Consider the following 27,586-nt stretch of genomic DNA (forward strand, 5'->3'; position numbering starts at 1 on the left):
CAGAGGTGATGCTCTGGGTCGTAGGCAATGTTATAAATGATTTTCACGATTTAAAAGTAGTTGTCAGTCAATTGAAAATAATTATCGACCAGGAAGGCTTTCGATTTCATCTGATGACATGTTCAGAAAATCAACGATCTGGTGCGTGCAAATCGCCAATTGACTATCAGAAAACTTGCAGAAGAGATTAGCATCTGAACTGGATCATGCCATGACATTTTAACTGAAAAATTGAACATGCATCGAGTTGTAGCAAAGTTTGTTCCTCGCTTGATGACCGAACAGCAGAAAGAGCATCGAGTGAACGTTTGTCGGCAACTACTTGAACAAGTCGATGACGATGAAATATTCATGAAAAGGATCATAACGCGAGACGAAATTGGGTTTACGGATTGTAAAACTATACACTTTTGAAGAAAATTATTCTTAGGTAGCCTTGAACTACCTGTCCTTTTCATAAACCATACACTACTTCCAAACCGTCATCACTAGATTACTTTACAATTTATTTCCCAAACTACTTCCAAACCATCATCATTCTGCTGGATATTGGCCACAATATATTATCTATCCATGTGTATAATGTTTCATCTGATAATTTTTCTGAGAAAATGTCGATTTCTGTTGAAACTTTTGATCTTATCTTATATTTATATCCTGTACTTCTGCTTCATAAAACAATGTTCTGCTGATCCTTCTTTTTCCACTGAATGAAATTGCAGGCTGTAAAAATCATTTTATCCGTCATTATCTTATTCTACCCACTACTTTATCATGACTTTTCCTTTTCTTATATAACAGTACTCTCAAATTGCTCAGGATGCTCACAAATTAATAATACTGTGTTAAGTAAGGCTTTGCGTAATAAATTCAAATCTTCTCAGTTAACATTTAAACCAACTTCACTGCATCCTACCTGAAGCTTCTACCTGACCATCAGAAAAGGAGTAAGGTGAAAAGGATTTCAACCATGAGTACCAATACATTCTGTGCTGGCAGCGCTTCCACTCATGAGACGAATAAATTAAAATTCAAGTTAGGTTCCGTTCTGTTCGCAAAACTGGTCAATACCTTTGCTTTTTGATTTTTTTTTAAACAGTGAAGTAGATTAACTTTTATAACCAATTAATTATTATTTGGCGCAGTCTGATTCTCACTAATTGGTTTATAGTGATACTATTGACATAGATTCGATTTATGTTTTTAGTTATTTATTATTTTTTTCTTTATTGCGGTAGGCTATGATTATTACGAAATACCTTATTTTTTATAAAACGCAGCGATTAAGGATTATCAAGAGAAAAGTTTAAGGAGTCATTTGAAGAAGGTTTAACTTAATTTGTTATTAAAAATAAATGTTCTAGAGTAAAAATTCTACCATTTCAATGTTGTAAAAGTTATATATATTTACTTCAAATAAAAAATTTAGTTTAAATTAAAATTTCTTTAAAAAAATAAATGAAAATGAAATATATTTTTTTTATTTTATAATATTACAAGTAACTGTTCAGTTTTTGTTTAAATACCGCTACCCTAAAGATTGATATTTAACTGGCTGAGAGAACGGCTTGTGTTTTCAAAATCTTGTCCAGCTGTTTTTGTTTGCAAACTTGTAATATATTGCTTTAGGATTAATAATCATGACTTCGGCGTTGTATTTGGAGAATTATCTCGATAGTAAGTTATTTCATGGTCTGAAGTAGTATCCACGTTATTAATTAACTGTTAATGTTTTTTTTTTAAATTTATATTGCTGTAATCAGATGAAGACAGTTTTTGTTACATAACCTCCATATTTCATGTTGTACTGTTTATAATAATAAAAATGACTTTTAATAACTTTTGAATACTACTTGCTAAACACGTCTAATTAATAATATGGTTAACTGAAGTTAACAGGTTAACTGTTGGCGATGTGAAAATATAGTTTTCTGTTTGAAAGTGCGGAATGAATAATATTAAAAAAAATATAAACTAATACAGTAGTTTACTCAATATCTAACTAAGAATGCTTATTCATTAAATAACCTACTGACTTTAAACATATGTCATTAGAAAACTAGTTTAATTAGTTTATAATGAACTTTCAATCCCTGTCAATATGCTTGTTTATGTTTTTATTTTTTTTTAATATTCTAATAAATTAAAAGTGAGAGTTAAGTATTTTAACATATGTGGAATTTTATAATATATCTATTGGACATGAGAAGCTTCATAAAGAAAAGTGAAAACTTGCTTCAGTTGTTCCGAAACATTGAAGTTTTGTACAATTTTTTAATGTGAATATATCCAAAACTTTGCACTAAAACTAAAACTTTTACTAAACAGATTTTTGGTAGTAATAAAATAATAGTAAATGATCATTAACTACAAACAGTTGTGTGAATTTTTGTTTATTATAGTACCTTAAAGTGATTACTATAACAATATAAACAACATTTTATTTATTTATTAATTTTATTTTACTTATTTGTGAAGTTCATTGAACAGATTTTATATTTAAATGGAAATATCTCCTTATAAAGTTCTGCAAATAATAGTTTTTGTGATTTGTTGGTATAATTTTATCCATACAATTTACAAATTTAGGAGTAAATTGGTATATTAGTTTATTTCTCCAGTCAGATCAGGTATTTTTCTGTTGATAAAAGTTTTGTATTATTGTCTAAAATTGTTGTAAGTAACAATTACAGCATGATAATTTATAAACTGCATGTAGTACAGGTTCAGGCTGTCTAAGGAAAAAAGAAAATTTATGGTAGTGCGCATATTACTACCAAAAATATGCTTTATTTTTAAATTGATATAAAATGTACTTATGATTAGTTTTTGATTTAATCATAATTATTTACTATTAAACAATTTATCAGAAAACGTAAAATTTCTTATGAACATTCCCAGTATACCAAGAAGGGTTATTGAATTTTTAAATATGATTTTCAACTTATGGATGTATTCCTTCCTGTGTATACGGATTGATATTTGGGGTAACATAAAAAGCTTGTGATGCAAGAAATTTTCCGGGATTAATTAATTTTTACATCCATGAAAACAAAAAGATTGAAAGATTCTTAAAAATGAGATCTATTTTTTTGGTTTTTCTTTTCCAAAAAATGATTCTAAATAGATTTTTTAAAATCTAAATATTTTCTTTTGCTTAGATTTCAATTCATTTTATAAATTAATAAATAACATAAGAGAACCATTATTAGCAGACGCTTATTTTATATATAACTATTTTTCTACTTATTCACAGCCAAACGAATTATTGAACTATTACTTTTATAACATTTTCCTTAATACATATAAAATCTCATTATTGTGTAGTTTAATATAGTTTTAAAGTTTTGTTCTGAGGAACTAATTTAGTACAAATTGTTTTTACCCGGTGTGGAAAGCTCTTCAGTTCTGATAAAATATTGTTTCTTTATTTATCACATGAATTAAAATATTTTTAAATACCTATGTAATTTTTTACCCTTTATGACCCTGATAACAGCAGCTACAAATAATTTTGTAAAACTTCTTCATATAATCCCACTACAAATTACATTACTTGCTTTGCTTAGGGGATAGTTGCACTTACTACAAACATGATTTTATTTAATATTACAAAAAAATAATTTTGTTATTAAGTCTTTAATGTTAATTTGCTTTAATAAAACAGATACTTTGTAAACCTTTCATAATTGAAACTAGTTAACAAAAAGTCACAGTCATAGTAATAAAATGGGTACTTTTTAAGAAGACGCCCGCAGCCGATCTTAGTCAGTCAGTTGTAGTTAGTCCAGTTAGTTGTTAGATGGCGCCACTGAAAGGAGAAATTAAATATTACTTCTTTTTTTAAAAAAATATATTCACTGTACTGTAATATCATTAAAATAATATGATACTGTAATAATAAAATAGTAAAATACAGTATTTTTTGAGTATATTAATTTATCGTATAAGTTAACAAGAACCTAACCCGTATTTCTGCATTAAATGTGAGTTTTGATTTATGCGATTTCATTATAGGCGGAAATTTTCCGGAATGTAACACCCGCGTAAATTTAAGGTGCACTGTATAATAAATTTATATATATAAATTTATAATAAATAAATCTAAAAGTATAAATGTAATCGAACCAAACTTAACCTACGTTCGCTTCGCTCGCTAACCTTGACAGCGAAGGTTAGGTAGGTTAAGTTTGGTTAGATTATATTTATTTATTATGTAAAGTTAAATTATAATTTTTATTTTCGTCTTTCAGTGGTACCATCTAACAACTGACTAACTACAACGGCAACTGACGAACTACAGATCGGCTGCCGGCGTCTTCTTGAAAAGTACCATAAAACGCTTGAAAAAGTGTAAAAACAAAATTAACGTTTTTTTTAAAAGCAAACATATTGGCTTAATAACATTTTTTGATACTTTCTTGTTTTATGTCACCCAAAACTTGTTCTTGTTTGTCACCCAAAACCACTAATGTTTTGATTATTTAAATAATAAATAATTGCAGTAATTACTGAATTTATTATGTAAATAACCAAAACATTACTGTGCTAATTAGTAAGGGTTGGTGAGTGAAGCGAGCGTAGGTTAAGTTTGGTTAAATTATATTTATACAATAAATAAATATAATTGGTTATATTGAATGGAGTTCGTAATGTGTTCACAATTTCATTTGGCGAGGAAAATTTTTTTTAATTTAAAAAAAAAAAAATTTGTTTGCAGTTTGTTTTTTATTTTTAATTATTTTTATGCCAAAAATCAAGGAAATATAATGATTTCTTGTGGGGGAGGGGGCGGAGCTCCTTGGATTGTTACAATGTACAGTCATAAATGTAAAATTATAATTTTACATTCCTATAATTTTCAAAAAAAAAATAGAAAACAAAATTTTTTCACAAAAAAATATTTTTTCAAAATTGAAAAAAGGAGTTTTTTACCTTCATTATTGCCTAAAAATTGTTTTTTTTTCAACATAATTATTTCTGAGTTGATTTCAGCAAGAATTTTTGGGTGGCATAAAACAAAAAAGTACCAATTTTTTGTCTTGTAAAAGTACTAAGATAAGATTAAATACCATTAACCACAGTCTTTATGATTTGAACACTTCTATACATTTTTTAACACTACAATTTTTAATTGTATACTATCTTATTTTAGATTTAGTCTAGTCAAGTCATAATTATCAACATAAAATTCAGTTGTAGGGTTAATTTGTTCTTAGAAGATTATAGTGCAACATGTTTAAGAATAAAGCATAATAAAAATGATTATTAGTTAATAATAATCAACATTTCTTCTTTTTATATATAACAGTTAATAGATCCTTTTTTTATCTTACATGGCCTAAGGTGACCATCTGTACTTTTCTAATAACATGCTACTTAAGAAAACAGTAATGAAACCATAAAATATTTTGTTTTGAAGTTATATAGTACCAAAAATGTTACAAGAAAATCCAGCATAAAGTGACATGTTACCTGGTAGTAGGTCACTTAAATGGTATACTTTTTTCATTGCCATGCTCCTTGTTCTTATGAATCTCCATATTTAAAAAATTCTTTTTCCAGAAAATAAATTCAATCTTTTTGTTATATTTGATCTACAGTATACATATAGGATTACTTGCCAAAAAGCTTCTGCTAATATGACTTTCTGATGTCATCCTATACATTAATTAGAATATAGAGAAATATATAGCTCTAGTCTGAGCAAATTGATAATAATCTGTGAAGCCTAAATATTAGAAAGAAACATAATTTTTTTTTTACTCTGGCTTAGAAGTGAGGGTTTGGATTTGATTTTGTAAGCATAAAGGAGAAAAACGTTTTGTAGAACTTAAAAAAAAAAATACTAGAACAGAAGAAAATTTTGAGCTCATCTAACTTCCTCTACCTGTTTTGAAAATATTTGAAACTTTTAGTTTGAGTATTTTTTCAAGTAAAAGAGACTTAAGAGTTTGATATCTGTCTTAAATAGTTACACAACTACAATATTCAGTAATGGGCTGTAGATTTTATAATACTGTCAAACCTTTATTTGTTATAAGTTCTTATCACTGTCACATATGCCTTTACATGACTCTGTTATTTATAATATGTGAAAGATTCACTGTCAAACCTCTCTATTGTATTAAATACTGGCTTGGAAAATACAAGCACTTGAGCTTCATGTAACTGTTGCATTTTGTTTTATTTTAACAAACAGCTTCAGCAACTACAGGCCATCACCTAATTACAGTAGTTTTAAAGCAAGTGTGAAAAATACTAAGCCTATAATCATGATACTGCATAAGTGATACTGCATCAAAGTTTTAAGACTGTACTAATATGTGTTTAGTAGTTTAGTTAGATACAAAACAGTGGCTGTTTCATTATTCTAAGACCAGTTAATCAAGTCACTTTATGTATACAGATTTGTTTAACATTTATTTTTCATTCAGTTGATATACTTAAAGCTGTATTAAGCCCTACTCCTTAGATCATATCATCAGAAGTTTTATCTGAATTATTGACTAAAATTGTTCATCATTTAAATTAAAAGTTACTGGTTATTAAAAGGAAATAGATGGAAAATATTCTCTTTCCAATTGTGTTAGGTTTGATAGAAGCTTTTTATGTGCTATTTATTCAATAATTTTATTTATTAATAATTATTTTTCTTGCTTCACTAAAAATTTACTGTTATAATTATTTTGTTATATATTTATCTAGATTAAACTATTGTTGATTAAAAATATACTTGAACTATTTTAGGTCTTGAACATTTACCAATTGAACTCCAAAGAAACTTTACTTTAATGCGGGATTTGGATTCAAGAGCACAGAGTGTAATGAGAAATATTGACAAAATGGCAGATGACTATCTTCACAACATCAAAGCACTTTCTAATGAGAAGAAAAAAGAAGGGATGGCAGATATTATTAGTCAGTTTGATAAAGCAAAGGAGTATGGAGATGATAAGGTTCAGCTTGCCATTCAGACCTATGAATTGGTATGTCTTTTCATATAACTGATCTAATTTCTTACTAACAAAAAATATTGTATTTTTAGATTCTGTTGCAATTTTTTACGATTATTGAACTTAAATATTTTTCCCATAGGATGGGAAAAAGGAGCTTGTAATCCTTTGAGAAGCAGCTAATTGTAATGTAATTACTACTATATCAAGTGTAGATATCTGTGGAGAGGCTGGACTGAGAACTGGTTTCAAGTGTAGTAGTCCTTAAGTAGTTGCTGACCATTTACATTGTCCAAACAAAAAATACTTCTTGTTGTTGAAGTTAGAAAAATACTTAAATTTATATCTTGCTGATTAGAAAGAGTTAGTTTTATGCAGTTAACAATTACATAAAACTATAGCAATTGAGCAGTTATGTTTAATAACTCCTCACTGTACCATTCTTTTACATACGATTTAACTATTACTAGCCTATCTGATTATAATTTTTGTGTAGAATCTCTTTTGAATCAATATTCAAAAGTTCATCGGGTGTCAATGAAATTAGTATTAATACCTTAAGAATGATAGGTGAGGCATAAAATCTTTATGTTATAAGTTTTACATCTCACACATACAAATTATTAACTACAGTAATTAATGGAATGAAAGTTGGAACGTGTACTAAATGAACCAATTGCTTCAGAAAAACCTTTGCTACTCTCAAGTAGTAATTTAAACTCTAATATTAATTTTGTAAACTGCTCTAACAGGCTAAGTAATCAGTCTTTACAAGGATCCTCAATAAATACAGTCATTTTAGTTCAACACAGTCTAACCTTCAATATTTTCAAAATTTGTGTATTTTTAATTCTAAAATCTATTCCTCTGACCATATTACTAATTAAAACTTAACCTCTAAACATACCCATACCATCAGTCCATTCTTTAAGATGTTAGATCTTAACTTTGCACTTCGATGATGATGTAGTTATGACAGGTTGCCCTACACCAGCCAAGTCAAAGCCTCTTTCCTGAGCCTAGAAGCAACCATCTCTTAGGGCTTACATAGTTATTGTAAAAATACATTCACTCTGGGAAGCAGACCACTGTAGCAATTACCCTCTTTTTATTAATCTTTAACATTAGACTAGCTATTAATCATTAGTAATTTTTTTCATGATATTTTGTTTCTGCTAGGATTATCATAATTGATTTGAGTGTTATTTCTGCCTTTCCTAGCATTGTCACTTTGATATTTGTAGTTGACACTTTTCAGAGTACCTCCATTCTAAAACTATTTTTAGCTCTGAGTCTTCCTGAGTTGGGATCGTCAAATAAATAGCAATGTTAACCTCCTCCCATTTCCCATCCCTACTGTCATGGCCTCTTCTGCCTTTTGCCTCCCACTGTAATGGTTATACAATTTCTTGAAACTAATCCTTTAGACTCTTTATTTTAACAATTTTAGATTTTTAAACATTTCATCAAAGTGAGTGTTTATTGTTCATTCAGTTTGTGCTGTCCATTTTTTAATTTTAGCTTCTAAGTAGTTTTGATAATGGAGGTACTCTAAAATTTGTCAATTATGAATGTTAGTGACAATGCTAGGAAGCACAGAGAATAACATTCAAATCAGTCATGTAGTAACTTTCAGATTTTAATTTAAATACTTCTAGTGTTTGTAGCTGTTATCTATTTGTCAAAAAATGTCTTAATAAATATAAAACAAAAATAGAAAAAACTACTACATAACAAAATTAACCTCAGTACTTAGGCTAAAGCTGGTAGGTTAGGGTCCATTCACATCTGGTTACTTACATATCAAAATTAAAAAATTAAAAAAAATACTTTAATGACCTATTCAGCTATAACAAGCAAAAAAAGAACAAGAATTCTGTATGTGTGGTTGAATGATGTAATTAATTTCAGTGAAATAGTAAAATGTTAAACATGTAAATAATTAAAATTAATTATTAAACTTGGCTATTCCTTAACTTTTATTATATTAATCAGCTCCAACTTTAGCCTGGAGTCATTTCTGAAATCCATATTGTACCCATACTAATGAAATAGTTGTACAAACCTAATTGACAAATAGTGTGCCATTTAACTTGTGCCTGCACTATAGTCTAGTTGAATCCACATTGTACCTTTTCCAAATGTGTGTGAGTAAACATTTGAATCATAGTTGAAATTTATAAAGATTCCAGCCTGTAGTTACATAATATTTATTATTATAATATATTTTTATTATAAATATTGTAATTTCAAATTACTACACTTATTACTTATTATAAATAATGTAATACTACTAGGCATTCGATTTCATTTGTATAACTTATTGTTACAAGACACTCTTCATTATTCCAGTTAATATCCCATTATTCACAGCAATGAAAGAAAAACCTGTGGTAACTGAAATCCGTAATAAAGGGCTTTGTAGAATAGATGGAATAAAATAACCTTAAGGTTAAAAAAAAGGCATAAACAACAGAAAAATTCCTCAGTTCTGTACCAGTATTTCTACTTTTAATTTTTATCTAGTTAAGGATATAAAGGTGTGCATAGTAAATAGTGTTTTAAAAAATCAGTCCAGTTGCAGTGAATCAAGTCCCAAAATTCAAATTCCTGTTTTAAATAATTCATATTCAAATGGAAGTTTAAATCCATAAAAAAATTCATTACTTAAAAGCATTAATTTACAAGTTATTGATTTTAAAACATTTAATTGTACTTATAGTTAAAATTAATTATATATTGCCCTTTATGTAAGCTAGTATGGAAATCATAAAAATACTTTTTTTCAAAATTGCATTAAAAATCATTGTTGATTTAATCAGACTAATGGATTTTAGTGAATAAATAAATAATATGAATCTATGCATTAATCAATGCTATTTAATAAAAATTGTTCTACGCTTTATTGAATCATTTTAGGTTGATAAGCATATTCGAAGATTGGATTCTGACTTAGCAAGATTTGAAACAGAAATACAAGACAAAGCCCTCAGCAATTCAAGAAGCCAAGAAGAGTCTGGTTCTCAAAAAAGTAAGCATTATTATTGTATATATTTTACTGAAACTGCTGGTATTTTTTATAAGAATAAAATCTGTGAAATCATTAAATATTTATTTAATTACTCTCTCTTGAATTAATGGAGCGTTTATTTTAAAGACCTCTCAGAGCTAATTATTGGATCTTCTTATTCCAGTGAGATAAGTAAGAGGATGGTGGCTCTGGATATAACACTCTTAAGTAATTCTATAGTAATAGTACAATTTTACAGAAGTAAGTGCAGACTGATAAACACAAAAGTAAAATGGCAGATTTTATTTTCCTAATAGCTATAGTTAATAGCTTAACTATTTCAGGAGTTATTTCATACCTACATACCTTATTTTTTCCCTGGAGCATACCACAGTTTGATAACATATTTGGCAAGTCAATGGTCTTTACTAAGTTGATAACACCAGTTTCCCATTTAAATACTGCAGTAAATAACTTTAGACACTAACAAATGAATCGTTGGCAATTCATAAGTGTAGAAATGGGCTGGAAAATATAAGCGTAAGAAACAAGACGGGTGAGTTTGGGTAAATAAAGATTGGGTGTCAGCAACTGAGATTTAATAAAAATAGGATGACGCTAAAGTTAGTTCTTTCCTTTTAATTTAAAGTTAACATTACTACTTACCTAACCAGAATTGAAGTTACGTTTTCTTACCACTGTGTTTTTATATGTTTTGAATCTAGTAATTGAAGTGTTTAGTGGTTCAGTATTATGTATTTGCAGTGAATTGTTTTATAAATAGTGAAAGTGTAGTGAAGATTTAATTGCCACTTTGATGAATAAGGTCCTGTTTCGACTACAAAAACTATTGTCATGCAGTAAAAAAAATGGAATGATACAGAATCAAGAGAACTCGACCATTGAAAACTGTTAGCACTTCTGAGAACATTGAAAATATAAAAGCTGTATTGCACAATCAAACTTGTTCAACAAGACATCCGAACACGTATGTTGTTAACAAGGAGAATTTTTATTTTTTGGTTAGAGGTTAAGAAATCTCATAACTACTATATTCAAAAAATTCATTTGATATGCTCTTGGAATGGGTGACATTTTTGACCACGATTATTCAGATTTTTTTTTAACATCAAATTCAAAAGCTTTACTTCGGCAGTGTCAGTTTATAACAGGATAATGTTATAGTTCATATCATAAGACAGGGCAGGACAGTTCTGTATGAAATGTTTGAAGGTTACATCACTTGGTTTGATAATTTGTGCCTGCAAGATTCGCTGATTTTTCATACACTTTTTCTTGTGATTATATCTAAGAGTCTACTCTTAATTTTTTCACAGTAACTAATATGCAGGATGTTAGCATTATTGTAGAAATGAAGGTATTACACTAGAAATGCTAAAAATGTAAACAGCATTTTTCAGTAATAATAACTGCATATAAAAAAATAATGTTGGAAACATTGAACACATATTTAAAAAAAAAAATTGGAACTTCCAATTTACCGACAGTAAATAAATGTTTTGAATTTAAAATTTATTTTTAAAATAGGTGCTTTCAGTCCTGACCTTGTAATTAATAACTCCAAAAATCTTTTTGAAGCACACATATTTAATTAAAAATCAAGTCATTCTTTTATAATCTTTTTTTAATGAGATAATTTTTTAGGAGGAAGAAAAAAACTTAAGGATAAAGAGAAAAAAAAGAGAACCGGTGGAGGAAGTAGCGCAGATGAAGAGGCTAACAAAAGTGCCAGGAAAAAGCAAAAAAAGAGTAAGTTTAACCTTTTTATAGTTTTATTAGTAAATTTTTAAGATTGTTATTAACTCCATACAGGATGTGTAAAAAAATATTCTTCTCGTGGTGGGAGATAATCCAGCAAAATTAAAAAAATGACAGCCTTTTCTTCTGTAGTACATTGATTTGTTATTTTTCCCCAAATTCACATAATATTAATAATTTTCTTTTCAAACAGTTTCTCCTCAATTTATTTTGTCACCCTACTAATAAAGTTTTCTGCATTTGAGCCTGAATATTGTGATTGTCAGCATAATATTCTGACCCACTGTCAGATAAAGTTCTCACATTTACTACAAAATAGAAGGTCCCATTTTTATGCACTAAATTTACAAACTCTTACAATCATAACAGCATGAGAAAAAATAATACATTTTGAAAAATTATAAACTAAAATAGAATATTAAAAATAATTATAAAAGACAATTAGTGTATAATAGATACAGATGATTTGCTTTGGTGTAGATCTTTAAGTTTTATTCATTTGGCTGTTTCAATGTTCAGTGTAGTTACTTAATGTTTATTTATTTATTATTTATCAGTAAATGAAAAATCACAAATTAAAAGTGGCAAACAAATTAATCTGAACGCAGTATTTTTAACAAAAAATTTTATTTTTAAAAGAAAAAATGTGTAATAATCAAACTTACTCAAATGTAACAGTTTGTGTCCACCTTTGTTTTTGATTATCTCATTAATCCTCTTGGCATTGAATCCACTAAGGTAAAACAATGATTTTTGATTTCTTCATCTCGAAACCAAACCTGTATCACTGAACTCATAAGGTCAGTTTTTGTGCTACAGTTCATTCTCCCAAGTCTTCTTTTTAGTATGGACCATAAATTTTCAATGGTATTCAGGTCAGTTTTTGGTTTTTGAAGAACTCATGCTTTCTTTGACATGTGACATGGTGCAAAGTCCTGTTGGAAAGTGAGTTCTGTGCTCTGCATAAGTGGGACTATTTTTCTTTGGCATAAGTTATTGTATTTGTCTGGTTTCATCAACCCATTCACAGGCACAGGCTTCTGGTCCTTCATTTGTAAAACATCCCCAAAACATTTTTTTTGGCTGGGTGTTTCGGAGCTTGTTGCAGGTGTGCTGGTGTAGTAGTCTTCTCATCTGCTGATTTATGAATGTAGGCTACTCTCTCCCCTTGGACAAAAAAATGAGTCTCGTCTAAAAAAATAACTTTTTTCTGTATCTCAATAGTCCATTCTTTATGTTCCTTTGCCCATTGAAGTCTTTTTGTCTTCATAACCTGTGTCAGTAACTGCTTAGATTTCCGAGTAATCCTTCCCACTGCCAACAGTCTTCTACGAACTGTTATATCAGAAACATCAGTCTCACTGACTCTCAGGTCCCTGTTAAGGTCAACAGCTGACAATCTGGGATTAATTTTGCTTTTTCTTGTTAGTAATCGATCCTGTTTAGGTGTGGTTTTCTTTTTCCATGTACATTTTCCTTTTCTCTTTAGAGAGACAGAACCTGTTTCCCTAAATCGTTTCATGATTTCATTTACAGTACCTAACCCTACACTACACTCACTGGCAATCTGAGTCATTTGTGTGTGGTGGGACAGAGCAACAAGTTTTGACCACTTTTGTGGGGTTATATTCATTTTATTAACTTGAAACGACTAACAAACTTATAATAGAAACTCACAAGATCACCAAAAACTAATTGACAGTGAATTATAAAAGCACAAAAATCACTAATTTTGTTTGTTTATGAACTAACCACATAACCTCAAACACCAAACAACAAGCAGTCTGCCACAGAATGAAAATTCCCTACAACAGAACAAAAATTCCCTTTGTTCGGATTAATTTGTTTGCTACTGTACACACACACTGTGATATAAATACTACAGATTGAAGTACATACACTGTGGGAAATTATGTCCACAGTTTTCTTTTAACAAAATACATTATAAGAAATATATTTCTTAATTTTTGTTTTTTGCAGCTGGTGGTAAAGCAGGAAATGGACCTGGTAAAGGTACAACTTCAACAACCAGTTTAATTCCAGAAACTACTTCAGCTGTACTGCCTGCACTGGCTGGAATCGCACATCCCTCTGCTGTTGATGTTTTAGACATGCCAGTTGATCCAAATGAACCTACATACTGCCTTTGCCATCAAGTGTCGTATGGAGAAATGATTGGATGTGATAATCCAGATGTAAGAAATTCCATAAAATTTAACTTGCTAACAATTATTAAAATTAGGTACAAAAGAAAATTTTGTGTACTATTCTCTGAATGTATAGAGTTTATTATTATTATTATTATTATTATATCTATAGTTTACGTATATTATGATTCTAATGTGGGGAAAGGTTATTGAATTTCTGTATTTTAGATTAATTTTCACCACAGAGCCTATTAAAGTTCTGAATTTAGGAAATATTTTATAATTTTTTCTAAACATAGTATTTATTATTGATTCTTGAAAAATCCTAAAAATAAATCTATGCTAAAAATATATTAAACAAAACGAAGATAAATAAATGTATATTTTTTGAGAAGAAAAGATACTTATAGGAATCTGTTCATCAGTTATCTTTACAGCTTAATTTAGTTTATCAAAACTATTAATATTAAATAAAAAAGAAAGAATATTATCTTAGTATGTATTGTATCGCATACTTTTAGTACAGTATGTACTGTAACAGAATAAGAATTATGATTTATTATGTATATCTTAATAACAAACTTAAAAGATTTATATTTGAACCAGGCCTTTTTATCCTACTTAACTAAGTATAATACCAAGCAAACTTCTTACATACTTGTATTCTGTAACTAGTTATAGAATATGTGTGCAGATGTGTGCATCTTTATTTTCTCTTGATATCTACCTTCACAACCTGCTGCATATTTGTAAGTTGATATTCCATTTCACTTCTTTCAGGCGTTCAAGAGGCTTTTTAAGTTCTTCTGGTTAATATGACATCTTATTTATGTCACCAAATCTCATAGTTGATGATATTTATTTTTCACTAACCATACACTTGTGTCTGAATTCCAACACTCATAATTTCTTGCTAATTGAAAGAGTTAATTTGTAGTATACCTGTATAATCTCACCTCTCCCACTGTAAAAAAAAAACACCAGTCTCAGTCTCTGCTATTTTTAACATACTTCTTGTCACAGTCACAATTGTGTTCTTTCTGATTTTGCATCTAATCTTACCCTTTTATTTGATGTAAATGTTTTATTTGAAAGTGTATGAAACACTTTCAGATTGTTCTATGGTGTCCCTTCTTATACTCTTTTCTTTATCTGTAACGTTCTTTCATTAACCTTTTTCCATATTTCCCTGTAGTCAATTTCTGGTTTCATGAATTTTATACTTGCATTAAAACCTCTTCACCTTTAAGCAATTATATAATCTCATTCATTCTTGTGCTGCTTGCTTCCTTTGTTTAATTTATAACAAATAAAAATTTAACATCCATTAAAAAAAGATTATTTTTTCCCATGTTAAATTCTTTGTGGAATTTCCACTAATTTTATAATAATTTTTTTACAGTGTCCAATAGAATGGTTTCATTTTGCGTGTGTGGGACTGACAACAAAACCGAAAGGAAAGTGGTTCTGTCCAAAATGCACAGCTGACAGAAAGAAGAAATAACTTGTAAGTATTATTGTACATAGTTTGATTTATAGGTTTTTTAAATTTTCTTGTCAGTTTTAAAATTGTGACAAACTAATTATTAAAGTATTACTGATTAATAAGGAGTGCCAGAGAGTGTGAAAATGTTGGCATTTGCGAATGATCTCGCATTGGTCATGATGGCCAAAGATGAATAGAAAAAGAAGATAAAGGAACTAAAGCAAATTTAGCTATCAAAATGGTAGGGGATTAGCTTAATATAAAAAGGTTTGGCTGTAGACAAGACACTGAAGTTAATGATGGCAGGAAGAAGAAAGATTCAGAGGATGAATATTAGAATGGGTGGCAGGATGATCCAACCAACTTCTCAGGAAAAATGTCTTGGGATTTGGTTGTGTAGGAATAGGTTTGTTAACCATTCTGGAGGCTAAACAGAAAAAAACCTTAACATGGTTTGTTAACCATGTTATTGAAACCATCAATAAAGCAGGCAGGATCAGGATAGCCTCTGCCATTACAAGATTTATGGCACACATTGGAGAACCATTGACTTAAAAAAGGAGGCTTATCCCTTCTATAGTATTCTTAGTCATACTTTATGCCATCCCAGTTTGGTGAAAGACTAAGGAAATATCAAGATGCCGGCATAAATTAAAATCACTGCAAAGAAGGGTGGTGGTGTTAAGGGTGAAAGGGCTTACTAAACAGTCTCTCTGGAGGCTGTGTTGGTTGTGATGGGATTACCTCCTTTGAGGTTGTGGCATTAGAAAGACCAAAGGTTCAAGGGTAAAAATAAATTGAAAGCGAGGAGAGATATGCTGAGAAGATGGCAAGAGAGGTGTGACCGTGTGTGGCGAAGATGGACTTGCTCTTTAATTCCCAATATTGGAAGATGGATTGAGAGAAGATATGGGGAGATCGATAATTGAATGGCCCAATGACTCATGAGTCATGGGTCATTCAGTGACTATATATGAAAAAGAGAAAGAAGGACCTTGAACAAATGTATATAATATGATATGGTATGGAGGATTCTGTCACTCTTTTTTTTTTCTTTACCTGAGATGGGAACCATATAGACCCGGCAGAAAGGAATTTGCGAATCCTGAGTGAGTCATGGGGTATATGATTAGTAGTACAGTTGAAGGAGGACAAGTGCTAACTGATTTAAAACAGTATTACAAACAAAAGTACAAGAGAAACGTAACTAGAGATTGGGAAGGATCTCTAAGTTCAGTCTCATGGATTTTTGGATTTCTTATGGTAATATTATGTAAATAATAACACAGGTTTGCGATGGTAAAATTGTCTGGAATCTGTCTAGTTATTTCAATAATCTTTTGGCATCCTCATCCTGGCCTCCATAGGAGATGACACCCACCTTGTGATGATCCCAGTCGCCAAACCACTCCCTCTGTTCCTAACCCTGATGGGCTTTACCGGAAGTCATCTTTTAAACCCACTGAACCTGATGACACATCACAGTCTCAGTTTAGCCTCTGTCAGGATGCCACAGATGCAGGTACCTCAGTAGAAATTTCCATCATTATATTTACACAACTTACAACCATCTTTGTATGATCTCTTTCAACCATGACCACCTACCTACCTACCATAACTTATAACACTCAACTATCAAATTAACCAATTCACAGAAGCGCAATTCCCATGCCTTCCTCTAACACCAAAGGTTTCACACAAAAATTCTTCTCTTATCTAACTCCAGTTATATTATGCAGTCAGATCATTACTTGATCTTAAACACCAAAAATAATATCCTCATACCAACAGAACAAGTGTTGATTGCAGTTTTGACCTACATTTCCATTTACTCAAGTCCTCTTGATTTACTTAAAGATCAAGAAACAAATTTACAAATTTAATAAGCCTTTAATGAAATACCCTATCACTCTCTGCTTTGATCTGCTTTCAGGAGTGAGGTCACTTTGTACACCCTTCCACACCACAGCTCCATCACTGAATTTTCAGTAGTTTTATATGACAGATGCATGTTTATCCTTGAACCTCTGATCTTTCTAATGCCACCAAGCTCAAAGGAGATAAACCCGTCACAACCAACACAGCCTTCAGAGAGACTGCTCAGTAAGCCCTTACCACCCTTTTTTGGAGTGATTTTAATGTATGCTGGTATCTTGATATTTCCTTAGTATTTTTCAAAACTGAGGTGGCATAAAGTATGACTGAGAGTACTGGAGAATGGATAAGTCTCCTTTTTTAATGACTTAAAAAAGGAGACTTGAATCTAATGTTCGCCATAAATCTTGTAATGACAGAGGCTATCCTGATCCTGTCTGCTTTCTTGGTGGTTTCAATTGCCCAATTAACAAACCTATTCCTATCCAACCAAACTTCTCAGGCATTTTGCCCGAGAAGTCACCCTGTTACCCACTCTAATATTCATTCTCTGAATCTTTCTTCTTCCTGCCATCATTAACTTCAGTGTCTTGTCTACAACCATTTGTAAACCTTTTTCTCCAAGTCGATTCCCTACCATTTTGATAGCTAGATTTGCTTTAGTCTCTTCATCTTCTTTTCCTTTTTATGTTTGGCTGTCATGACCATTCAAAGATCATTCGCAAACACCATCATTCCACACCTCTGGCATTCTGTCATAAACTACATACCAGAGGATTGGTCCTAGAACTGACTCCTGCTGAACCCTCATTCCATGGTCACAATGACAACAAAACCTTCTATTGAAGCAATAAGTTATCTGTCCCTGAAATACTCTTGTATCAGTCTCCTAAGGTATGGATTCACCCTTCTACGCTCTAGCTCACTCGTAATTGCATTTTTAGTAACTCATCTATAATGTTACACTGTTAAAGGCTTTCTTTATAACCAGCAGTATAACTGTTGGAATCAATCTCTACATCTAGATCCAGCCACAGTCTTATCTACAATATCTATGACCCTTCAGATGCCATCTAATGTTGACCTACCTTCTCTGAATCCAAATTGTTTCTTGGAAAATCCACCACTTGTTTCTAGTTATTCTTTCACCCTTACTAATATAATTTCAACCAATTTGCCCAACACTTTAATCAGGCAAATTGGCCTAAGTTCTGATGGGTAATTATCCTCTCTACCCTCCTTTCTTTAAATCTAGTCTAATCAGTCTCCAGTTATTAGGAATCCATTTCATAAGCAATGTTTTATTCATAACTTCCAACATTGTCAACAGTGACATTTATATTACTATTCTTATCATTTCCATAAAAATGCGGCCGAGACCTGGACTTCTGCCCATTCTCAATTTAGCTGCAGTATAACACAGTTCATCCATAGTTAAATTATACATGCTATCTCTAAATATTTGTTAACATCTTACTGAGGGATCCCTCAGAAAAAAATTCTATAACTATCCACTTACCTCTAATGAGTACAGGCAGTGTACTCATGCTAGCATGAGGCTTTTACCTCCCAAATCTTCCTGTTACTATCCTGTACTCATTCTCCCAAGGATCTTCATCTAACAGCTTCTCTTTCAATTTTTTCTTCTTGGAACTAAAAATTGATTGATTTCTTAAGACTCCTTTGATATGATATCCTTTTAAATGAGTTCAAGCCTCTATCATTACAGCACTACCTCCTTTCTGTCTTCTCTGTAGCGTCCTTCTAGTCTTTCTGCATCTACGGCTCAATTCCTCTACCTCTCTATTCCACAAATACATGGTTTATTCCTATCAACAGCCCCTTTCTTCTTTAAAACATCATTACTTACTTAAGTAATTATTTGTGAAATTATATCCAGATCAATTACATCTTCCATTTCCAATCTCCAGGAAAATGACCTCTTAAATCATTTAAATCATCCACCTCTCATCCCCAACTCTTTGATTCGGCTCACTGACAAGCAATATATCTCCTCCTACTTGTTTTGCAGTACCTCATAAGATATCCTATGATGGACTATTCTAATTAACTTTTAATTGTAAAATTTTCATTCTGTATTGCTATTCCATAGCCGGCTTTCCATCCAATAGCCATCCTTGCCGCATCCCACATACCTTGAGTGTTCCATACATTGACCATTGAAGTGGTCATTCATACCACAATTGAAGCATTCTTTCCTCCTATATGGCCCAAAACATTGCAATACAATGTGCCCTACTTCCAACGCCTAAAACATTTTTCAGTATCCATGCATTGTGGTATCCTGCATGCCACCCAGCCAATCCTAATTCTGCCTCTTTTTTTATTAAAAACTCTGAACTATTGTTCAGAGCTACTGTTTGTTGCCACTTTCATACTGCCAAATGCCAATCTCCTCTTAACGACCAGATACTCTTCTTCCTCTTTAATACATAACTGTACCATATTTTCCTTTTTTAAGGTTACTAACGCCAACCAGACCTTTTATTGCCCTCCTTACGATCTCTGCTCTTTCCCCTTCATCTTTCACTAATCTCTACCTCTGCATTCATTCCCTTCCTCAGGGATAAAACTTAAGGTAAATCATTTCTTACACCTTTCTTCATGTCCTTTGAAAGATCCTCATAACTTCTATTTTCTGCTCTGACAATTGCCGACTTTGATGACACACCAATAGGTGTGTCATCAAAGTGTGTCATCACCTTTTCGTTTATTTTCCTTTACTTCGTATAGGGAAGTAGAAATACAAAACACATCTAATCACCAGAATTAAACAAAATTCTGTGTCTGATATCTTAAAAATGTTAAAAAAATAAAGATATCCATTCTGTTATAAAAAATACATTCACTTCTGAATAGGAATTCACTTAATCATTTTTACATTCCCAACCACTACATTTAGATCAATAATATAGTAACACTTTTGAAACTAACACTAACTTATAACATTTTTGTATAACTTATGTAAGTGTTCGTGTGAAGGCATATATTTTACTTTAAGTATCTGGAAGCACTTAAGCTATAATCATGAATTACATTTTGCCAGTATTTGTTTAGAGTGATGGAAGAGGATTAGTGCTTTTAAATTAAATAAAATTCAAATGAAGGGGTGATGAAATACTATAAGTAGATAATTATTATTTTTTTTTTTTTAATTAGAAAAACACGCCAAAAAATTTATAATTTTATTTTCATTTTTCCACTTTTTATTTTTTCAAGCTATCGAATTCTAATTAATTTTTTTTCTAAATAAAATGATTAAAATTAGTGACCATTTTTTTAAAAATTTTATTAATAGTGATCATGAGTAATAAACTCTATCCCCACCCCCACAATACAAAGTATGAATTGTAAATTTTTTTATTAAAAATGGCCTATTACCAAATAATCCAATAATAAAAAATTATTATTCTACACCGTAAGGTCAGAATTAACATTTGTAACCAGTATACAGGAGTTCACTAAATTATTATTCTACACTGTAAGGTCAGAATTAACATTTGTAACCAGTATACAGGAGTTCACTAAACGGAATAGTTTAATGATTATTAACTTTTAATTATACAACACACTAGAAATCTGAAACTTTTCTTAATCAGCAGCTCACAAATATACAAATAATACTGATGTAGAATAGTATATTATGTAACAACACCTGTAAGAAGTATATTTATTACACACAAGTAAAAAAAATTTTCAACAATCACTTTAAATTGAATACAGTTCAGAAATTTATTTTATATTTCTGTCAAATAATTAAATAAAATGATTTTAAAAAAAAATAAATATACAATTTTTAGAAGATTTTTCTAGGAAAATCAAAAAATAATGCAATCATAAATTATAATTTTCAATTAATATTAAATCCAAGCCAACGAGGTATTGTCAAGTTTTATATGTTTTGGCATCATTAAAAATCTTTAAACTCTTTATTTGGGAAGTTTTTTTGTAAATAAAAAAGACCCTGTTTTTTAACACTGACCCTTAAGCCCTTAATTTGCTCGATTGTAACAAAATGCATGACGAAGTTGTAAAACATGGCTTGTCAGTGTTTTAAACAGATTTGTGGAATCTGAAATTACTTACTTTTTTATTTTAGTATTTTTTATTCATTTTATAACTATGTGAAATATTCTTAACTACTACTCATTAAGTATGAGACACACAGTGTTACCTTCCTGGAAAATTTATTTAAAAAAATAAAATAATAAATAAATATTTGTAATAAAAACTTGATTTTAATTGCAAAATGTTGGCAGAAATCAAAGCTGTTTGTAATGTATACAGTCTAATATTCCTTTGTAAGAACAGTGTTCTTACAAGTAGAACCCAGGTAGAAGGAAAGGGAGTAAAAAGGTTCAACCATCAAATGCTCCCCAGGAGGTATTAAGGAGTTAAACAGTACTCAATTGTGTTTTTACAAAGAAGTGCCCTTCAAGATATATTTTCTTTTGTGTTACGTTTTTATTATTAGAATATTTTTTGAAAGAATAACAATGCTAGTGGTCAGTAGAAACAGTTGATCAATGTTAGAGAAAGTTGTGCAAAGAACATGTGTTACTCTTTTAATCAGTAAAAATACACTTACAAAGATGAAAAAGGAATCAGTTTTTGTAGACATTGTTATTACACAATTTTAGGACCTCATAATTATTACAATCTATCAATTTAACAAAGAAAGCATATGATATTGCATGTCATATAAGAATTTAAAAAAAACATTTTATTCAAATTAGTATAAAATTACTTCTTACTTAAATCATATTTTTTGCAAGTGAGTGGAATCAGTCTATATAATGTGTTCTAAAAGGAACATAATTTTTTGTTTAAAATTGTTTTCTGCCCTTCTTTTGGTTCTGATACACACACAAATGCATATGTGTGTATATATATATTTTAACATAACTTAAGTCAAAATTGGTTATGAAGTATCTTATCTTATTATTTTTATTTCTCTAGTAACATGTGTATTTTGATCTGTAGTCTTCACCATTCCAGAACAATTTACAAAAGAACAAATAATGTAGTTACAGTATTAAAATACAACTCGCAACAGACACTAATGAAATATTATTGTTTAATCCAAAATTATACAGCTCCCAAAATGTTGTTTCACTAAATATGAAAGCATTAATTTTCTATTTAATTGGCCTTTGCTTACAGAATACACAAAACATGTTGAATATAAATAGTAGGCATAATGTGTTTGTTGTAAAATTAAATGAAAAACCTTCTAAATAATAAATGTTTGTTAAAAAAATTGACCTCTTATGATTTAAAATAAATTAATTTGTATTAAGTTGATAGTTTAAAATCAAACAGTATGATAATATGTTAACAATGAACTGTTTTGCATAGTGTTTTATATATATATATATTGCTTTATCATAATATGATAAACATATCATGTTTATATATATTTATTTATTTATTTAAACAAATATAATCTAATTGTTATTATTATAAATATTATATTTATTCCATTGATACTTATATGTTAAACAAAAGATATATGTGAAATAAAATGAAGGTTAATTAACGTGCATTAAAATTATTCAGAATATTAGATGCATTATGAAATAATTTTTATTTGTTCAACAGAATTTTTATATTTTTTCATTATTTATGGCATAAAGTAATTTATTGAAATCTTACACAAAGCAGCTGCAATGCAAACAAATCAGAATCTTCTTTTAAATGCATTGTAGTAAGTTATGAAGTTTTACTCCAGTCATCAAGCATAGTGGCTTACAATCAGATTTTAATGTCCCTAGAATTATGTCATAACTGCGGTAATAATAAAAAGAATAATAATAATTGCTACAGTAGAATCCTAGCTGTGTTAAGAAAGTAATTATAAATAAACATTACAGTTGTGCAGATTAAATCAAGCTTATAAAAATATTCATTTGAAGTTCTGTCTATTTTATATTTGTGTAAATTAATAATTTACTATATTCATGTAAAATATCAGTAAATTGAAATATATTAATTAATTAAAAACTTAAATTACAGATACTTAAGAAATATTAATACATGTTATATACTAAATATTAAGACTTAAAAATTTTATTTAAACAGAAACATACAAATATATATTTAAAACATAGATTCTCTTTTTGTCTCTGCTGTTTAAATTTTAAAAACACAAGAAATTCAAATTATGTTATATTTATTCTGTAACTCTTAAATTATATAAGCTAAATTCTTGTGAGAGATCAGAATATACAGTTAGACAAGCCCTTGATATGAGATCTTGGTGAATAGTCATAGATTTACCAATTGCTTAATATGACATGAAATGTTGCAAATACATAAGAGTAAAAAAGGATAGCATAAATTATTACGTTATTTAATGGCAACACTACTGTTAGGCAGTAATCTTAATACTATTGTAGTGACATCATGTTAAAACTATTGTCTTTAACTTACTTCTGAACTCAGGTTTGAATCCTAATAAAGATAGTTGCTTTTATTCAGATTTGAATGCTAGGTTGTGGATACCAGTGTTCTTTGGTGATTGAATTTCAATTAACCACTCGACTCAAGTATGGTGGGGCTAAGTCTGTACTAGACTACATGTCACGAACAAGTGATGCGGCTGCCTACAGGAACCGAATCAAGAAAAGTTGCACAAGATATCTGGAAACTTCCAAATAGTTATAAGAAACCGATAGAAAATGAGAGGACATGGACCAATGATTTTTTATTGTTAGTAGTAGCGGAATGATACTACAAATTGCAGCTTTGTATGTTACCTGTCGCTTTATACGACATTTTGTTTTCCTGTTATGTTCCAATGACCATTATATTTCAGCTGCCTCAATATGTATAATTATTCTTCTTCTCTTTCTACTAACCACTCCTTCCTGTATAAATTCTCATTCCTTTGAAATGATTTAATTTTAAATCATTATTTAAAAACTCAGAATATTTGATGATTTGACTGGCATTTCACTTAACAAAGAAAAATATTTTAAGTGGTATTTATTTTTTAACATAAATTAATTGAAGTGTTTACCAATTGAATAAATATCTACTACCATGTGTAAATAAAGTTCCCATACTGGTGTTTGTGAAAATAAATGAAGTGCCATGTATGATTTATTATAGTAAGTTGCTATTTATCTTATAAGAAAACTATTATAGTTTTTAATCGAACAAGTTTTATAATTTATTAGCCATTCTTAAATATAGATTTATATAAAAGTTTAAAATTTTGCCTAATATTAAGTTGCAGCTACATACGAGGGTTATTTTTTTTTCGAGGTCCGATCAGTCACGAAATTAAAGCCACAGTGAATATAAAAAATTTTTTATTTGTAACAAATACTTACATAGTTACGCTATTTCTCTGCATAGTCGCCACTCCGATTTAGACATTTGTCGTAGCGTGGTACCAACTTTCCAATACCCTCGTCATAGAACGGAGCTGCCTGTGTTTTCAGCCACGTTTCTACGCTGGTCTGCAGCTTGATGTCTGTGCTAAAATGTTGTCCTCCTAGCCAGCATTTCATGTGAGCAAAGAGGTGAAAATCAGATGGAGCCAAGTCCGGGCTGTATGGTGGGTGATCAAACACTTCCCAACAAGAACAATGGTGGGTGATCAAACACTTCCCAACAAGAACACTGCAGGAGCTTCTTTGTTACAGCTGCAGTGTGCGGCCGAGCATTGTCATGGAGAAAGACAATGCCTGATGACAACATTCCTCTCCGCTTATTCTGAATTGCCCTTCGAAGACGTTGAAGAATCACGCAGTATGAGGCTATAGTGATGGTCGTGGCACGTTCCACGAATTCCACCAAGAGAACTCCATTCCGGTCCCAGAACATAGTAGCTATACACTTTCTGTTGGAGAAGGTTTGCTTGAACTTCTTTGGTTTGCTGGGAGAATGAGAATGCATCCACTGTTTGGATTGTTCTTTTGTTTCTTCAGTTTTAGAAATGGACCCATGTCTAATCCCCTGTGACAATTTTGTTCAAAAAATCTTCTCCTTCATTCTGGTAGCGCTGGAGAAACATTAGGGTGGCGTCCATTCTCATTGTTTTGTGATGGTTGGACAGCATCTTGGGAATCCATCTCGCACATAGTTTGCGGTACTGAAGTCTCTCACTCACAATGGTGTAGAGAGCTGACCTTGAAATTTCAGGAAACGAATCAGAAATTTTAAACCGACGATTTTCTCTAATTGCCTCATCCACTCACTCAACAAGATCATTGGTTGACACTCGCTTCCTTCCCTGTTTGCCTGCATCATGAACATCTGTACGTCCTGCTTTAAAGTTCTTGCACCATTGTTGCACTTTGCTGTCACTCATTGAAGTTTCACCATACTCATTACTTATTTGTCAATGAATTTCAGCTGCATTACACTCCTCAGCGTGAAGAAATCGAATTACTGCATGCACTTCACACTTGGCAGGAGATGCTATTGTTATAGACATGTTTACGTGCTAGCTGCGTGTTCAGAACTAAACAAAGTGATGCAGCGTGATTGAAGGCCATACTAGAGACGCTGCGCAATACATGCAAGGGTTACACCCAGTACTTGTGTCTGTATTTTATCCATTTCTCATTGTTTATGATCAGTTTTCTAATTGCAAGTGGTAATACAATTCTTGTCATTTATGACTCAGTGAATAGGGATGCTATCATTTAATAAAATGGTCCTTCACTTGTAACTAAAACATCATAAATTTAATGATAAAAAATATTTACAAACTTAAATATTGATAAAAAAATAAATTGTGTGGTTGGTGTATAGGTTTCAACAATGAGGTAATAAAGAATTTGATTCTACAAAAGTTTAGATGAATATATGTAATGATATATGCTTACATGGAAGTTAGCAGTAATTCTAATTGGCCACAATAGGAGAATATGGTAGTTGGAGGAAGAAGTGCTGGAATCTTATAATCAACACTGATATACCCAAGGATTTTTACTAAGTTGTCTAACTATAGTAAAGTCAGACCATCTACTCCTAAAACTGAAAATCTTATCTGGTGGTAATCTGTTGATGATGCCTTACCCTTAAGGTAGGATCCTTTCTAGTTTCAAAAGATGTTCTTTAATATTTAATCAGGTATTGTGTTATAGTTAAAGTTGGATGGGATAGAAAAACTAGAATAATTGGTATTATATTCTAGGTTTTTCCATATTCATTCTTCATTTGTATTTTAACTTCCTTTATATAATGCCAACATCAAATTCTTATCATCCTGCTGTTCTTTTATTTCTGATTGCTTGTATTCATGTACATATGTGTAATAATAATTATTGTTTTTGTTATTTGTGAATGAAAATGGATGATTTTTTCTGTTTTAGGAGATATTCAATTTTATCTGCGCAACAATATTTTGTAAAGCAAGAATTGAAAATTGTATTTGAATAATGTTGATTGTAAATAGTTTATCAAATGTTGCCAATTACTTTTTCATAAAATTTATTACTTATTAGTTTAATTTATTAGTAGTGCAATACATGGACTGCTAGTGAATGTGACCATCTCTTGGAATGTGTTAAATTCCAATCATTTTTTTAGTTAATTGATTGATATGAATGTAGGATGAACCTTTGCTATCATAAACAATGAATGATGTTATCATTTTTTGATAAAATTTCTCTTATAGAGAATATTTATTATATTGTGTTTGTTATTGTATTTACTAAGAACAGCGTAGAAGTATTTAAACACTCAAATATATTTGTATCGGATTTTAGTTTTATTTTTGATTGAAATAATACTACCTGCATTTGTGGCGACCATTTGAAAAAATAATTGTATCTAGATTTTATTCGACAATAGTAAAAAATAAAATATTTAGGTAGTAAATATTTTCCTTTTATATACTGTTTGTGGCAGTGAAACAGGTTTTATAAGTGGTTTAATGGGATATGACATTAGTTTTTTTTTATTTTAAAGCTGTGTTTTCTTTATCTGTATTGTTAAAATGGAATCTTAATTTGGTAGTTTTATCTATATATACTATATTAACTATTTACACCAAGAAAATTTGATTGATTGTAAATTTTTTTCTGTTGCTTCCATTTAGCAACATAAAGATTTCTGTTTCCTCAAAACAAAAAAAAATTGTTACTGTATGTGTATATGTATATATATATATATATATATATATATATATATATTTCAACAGTTTTAACAGCTCTTAATTTTTTTAAACAAAAATATCCTTTGTGAAAAACTGATATCTTGGTAAAAATTTTGAATAGAAAAAATGGGGAAAAAGTTGTAAGTAGTAATAATAATTGTAAGTGAAGTTGTAAGTAATAATAATCAGTTAATTTCA

General features: G+C 30.1%; 1 protein-coding gene across 3 annotated transcripts; it reads left to right on the plus strand.

Moving 5' to 3' along the window:
- The first annotated feature begins 1,562 nt into the window (after positions 1-1,562).
- Positions 1,563-27,340, plus strand: Ing5 (inhibitor of growth protein 5). Of its 3 annotated transcripts, none has more exons than XM_075357932.1 (8): positions 1,571-1,677; positions 4,254-4,353; positions 6,751-6,989; positions 9,876-9,987; positions 11,632-11,736; positions 13,726-13,940; positions 15,295-15,399; positions 26,604-27,340. In XM_075357932.1, the coding sequence occupies exons 3-7, from the start codon at positions 6,795-6,797 to the stop codon at positions 15,394-15,396; spliced, it is 729 nt and encodes a 242-aa protein (XP_075214047.1). In that variant the 5' UTR covers positions 1,571-1,677; positions 4,254-4,353; positions 6,751-6,794; the 3' UTR covers positions 15,397-15,399; positions 26,604-27,340. The 3 variants fall into 3 exon arrangements, with proteins under 3 accessions (XP_075214045.1, XP_075214047.1, XP_075214048.1); XM_075357933.1 differs by having other exon boundaries at positions 4,254-4,329; XM_075357930.1 differs by lacking the exon at positions 4,254-4,353 and having other exon boundaries at positions 1,563-1,677; positions 26,604-27,339.
- The last annotated feature ends 246 nt before the right edge of the window (positions 27,341-27,586 follow it).

Source organism: Lycorma delicatula, chromosome 2, assembly GCF_047948215.1.
Source record: "Lycorma delicatula isolate Av1 chromosome 2, ASM4794821v1, whole genome shotgun sequence".
NCBI classification, from domain to species: Eukaryota; Metazoa; Arthropoda; class Insecta; order Hemiptera; family Fulgoridae; genus Lycorma; species Lycorma delicatula.

Coding starts and splice junctions, on each gene's coding strand:
- Ing5 (XM_075357930.1), top strand. CDS start 1,641: ATGACTTCGGCGTTGTATTTGGAGAATTATCTCGATA. Junction 9,988..11,631: donor AGAGTCTGGTTCTCAAAAAA/GTAAGCATTATT, acceptor ATAATTTTTTAG/GAGGAAGAAAAAAACTTAAG. Junction 13,941..15,294: donor TTGGATGTGATAATCCAGAT/GTAAGAAATTCC, acceptor ATTTTTTTACAG/TGTCCAATAGAATGGTTTCA.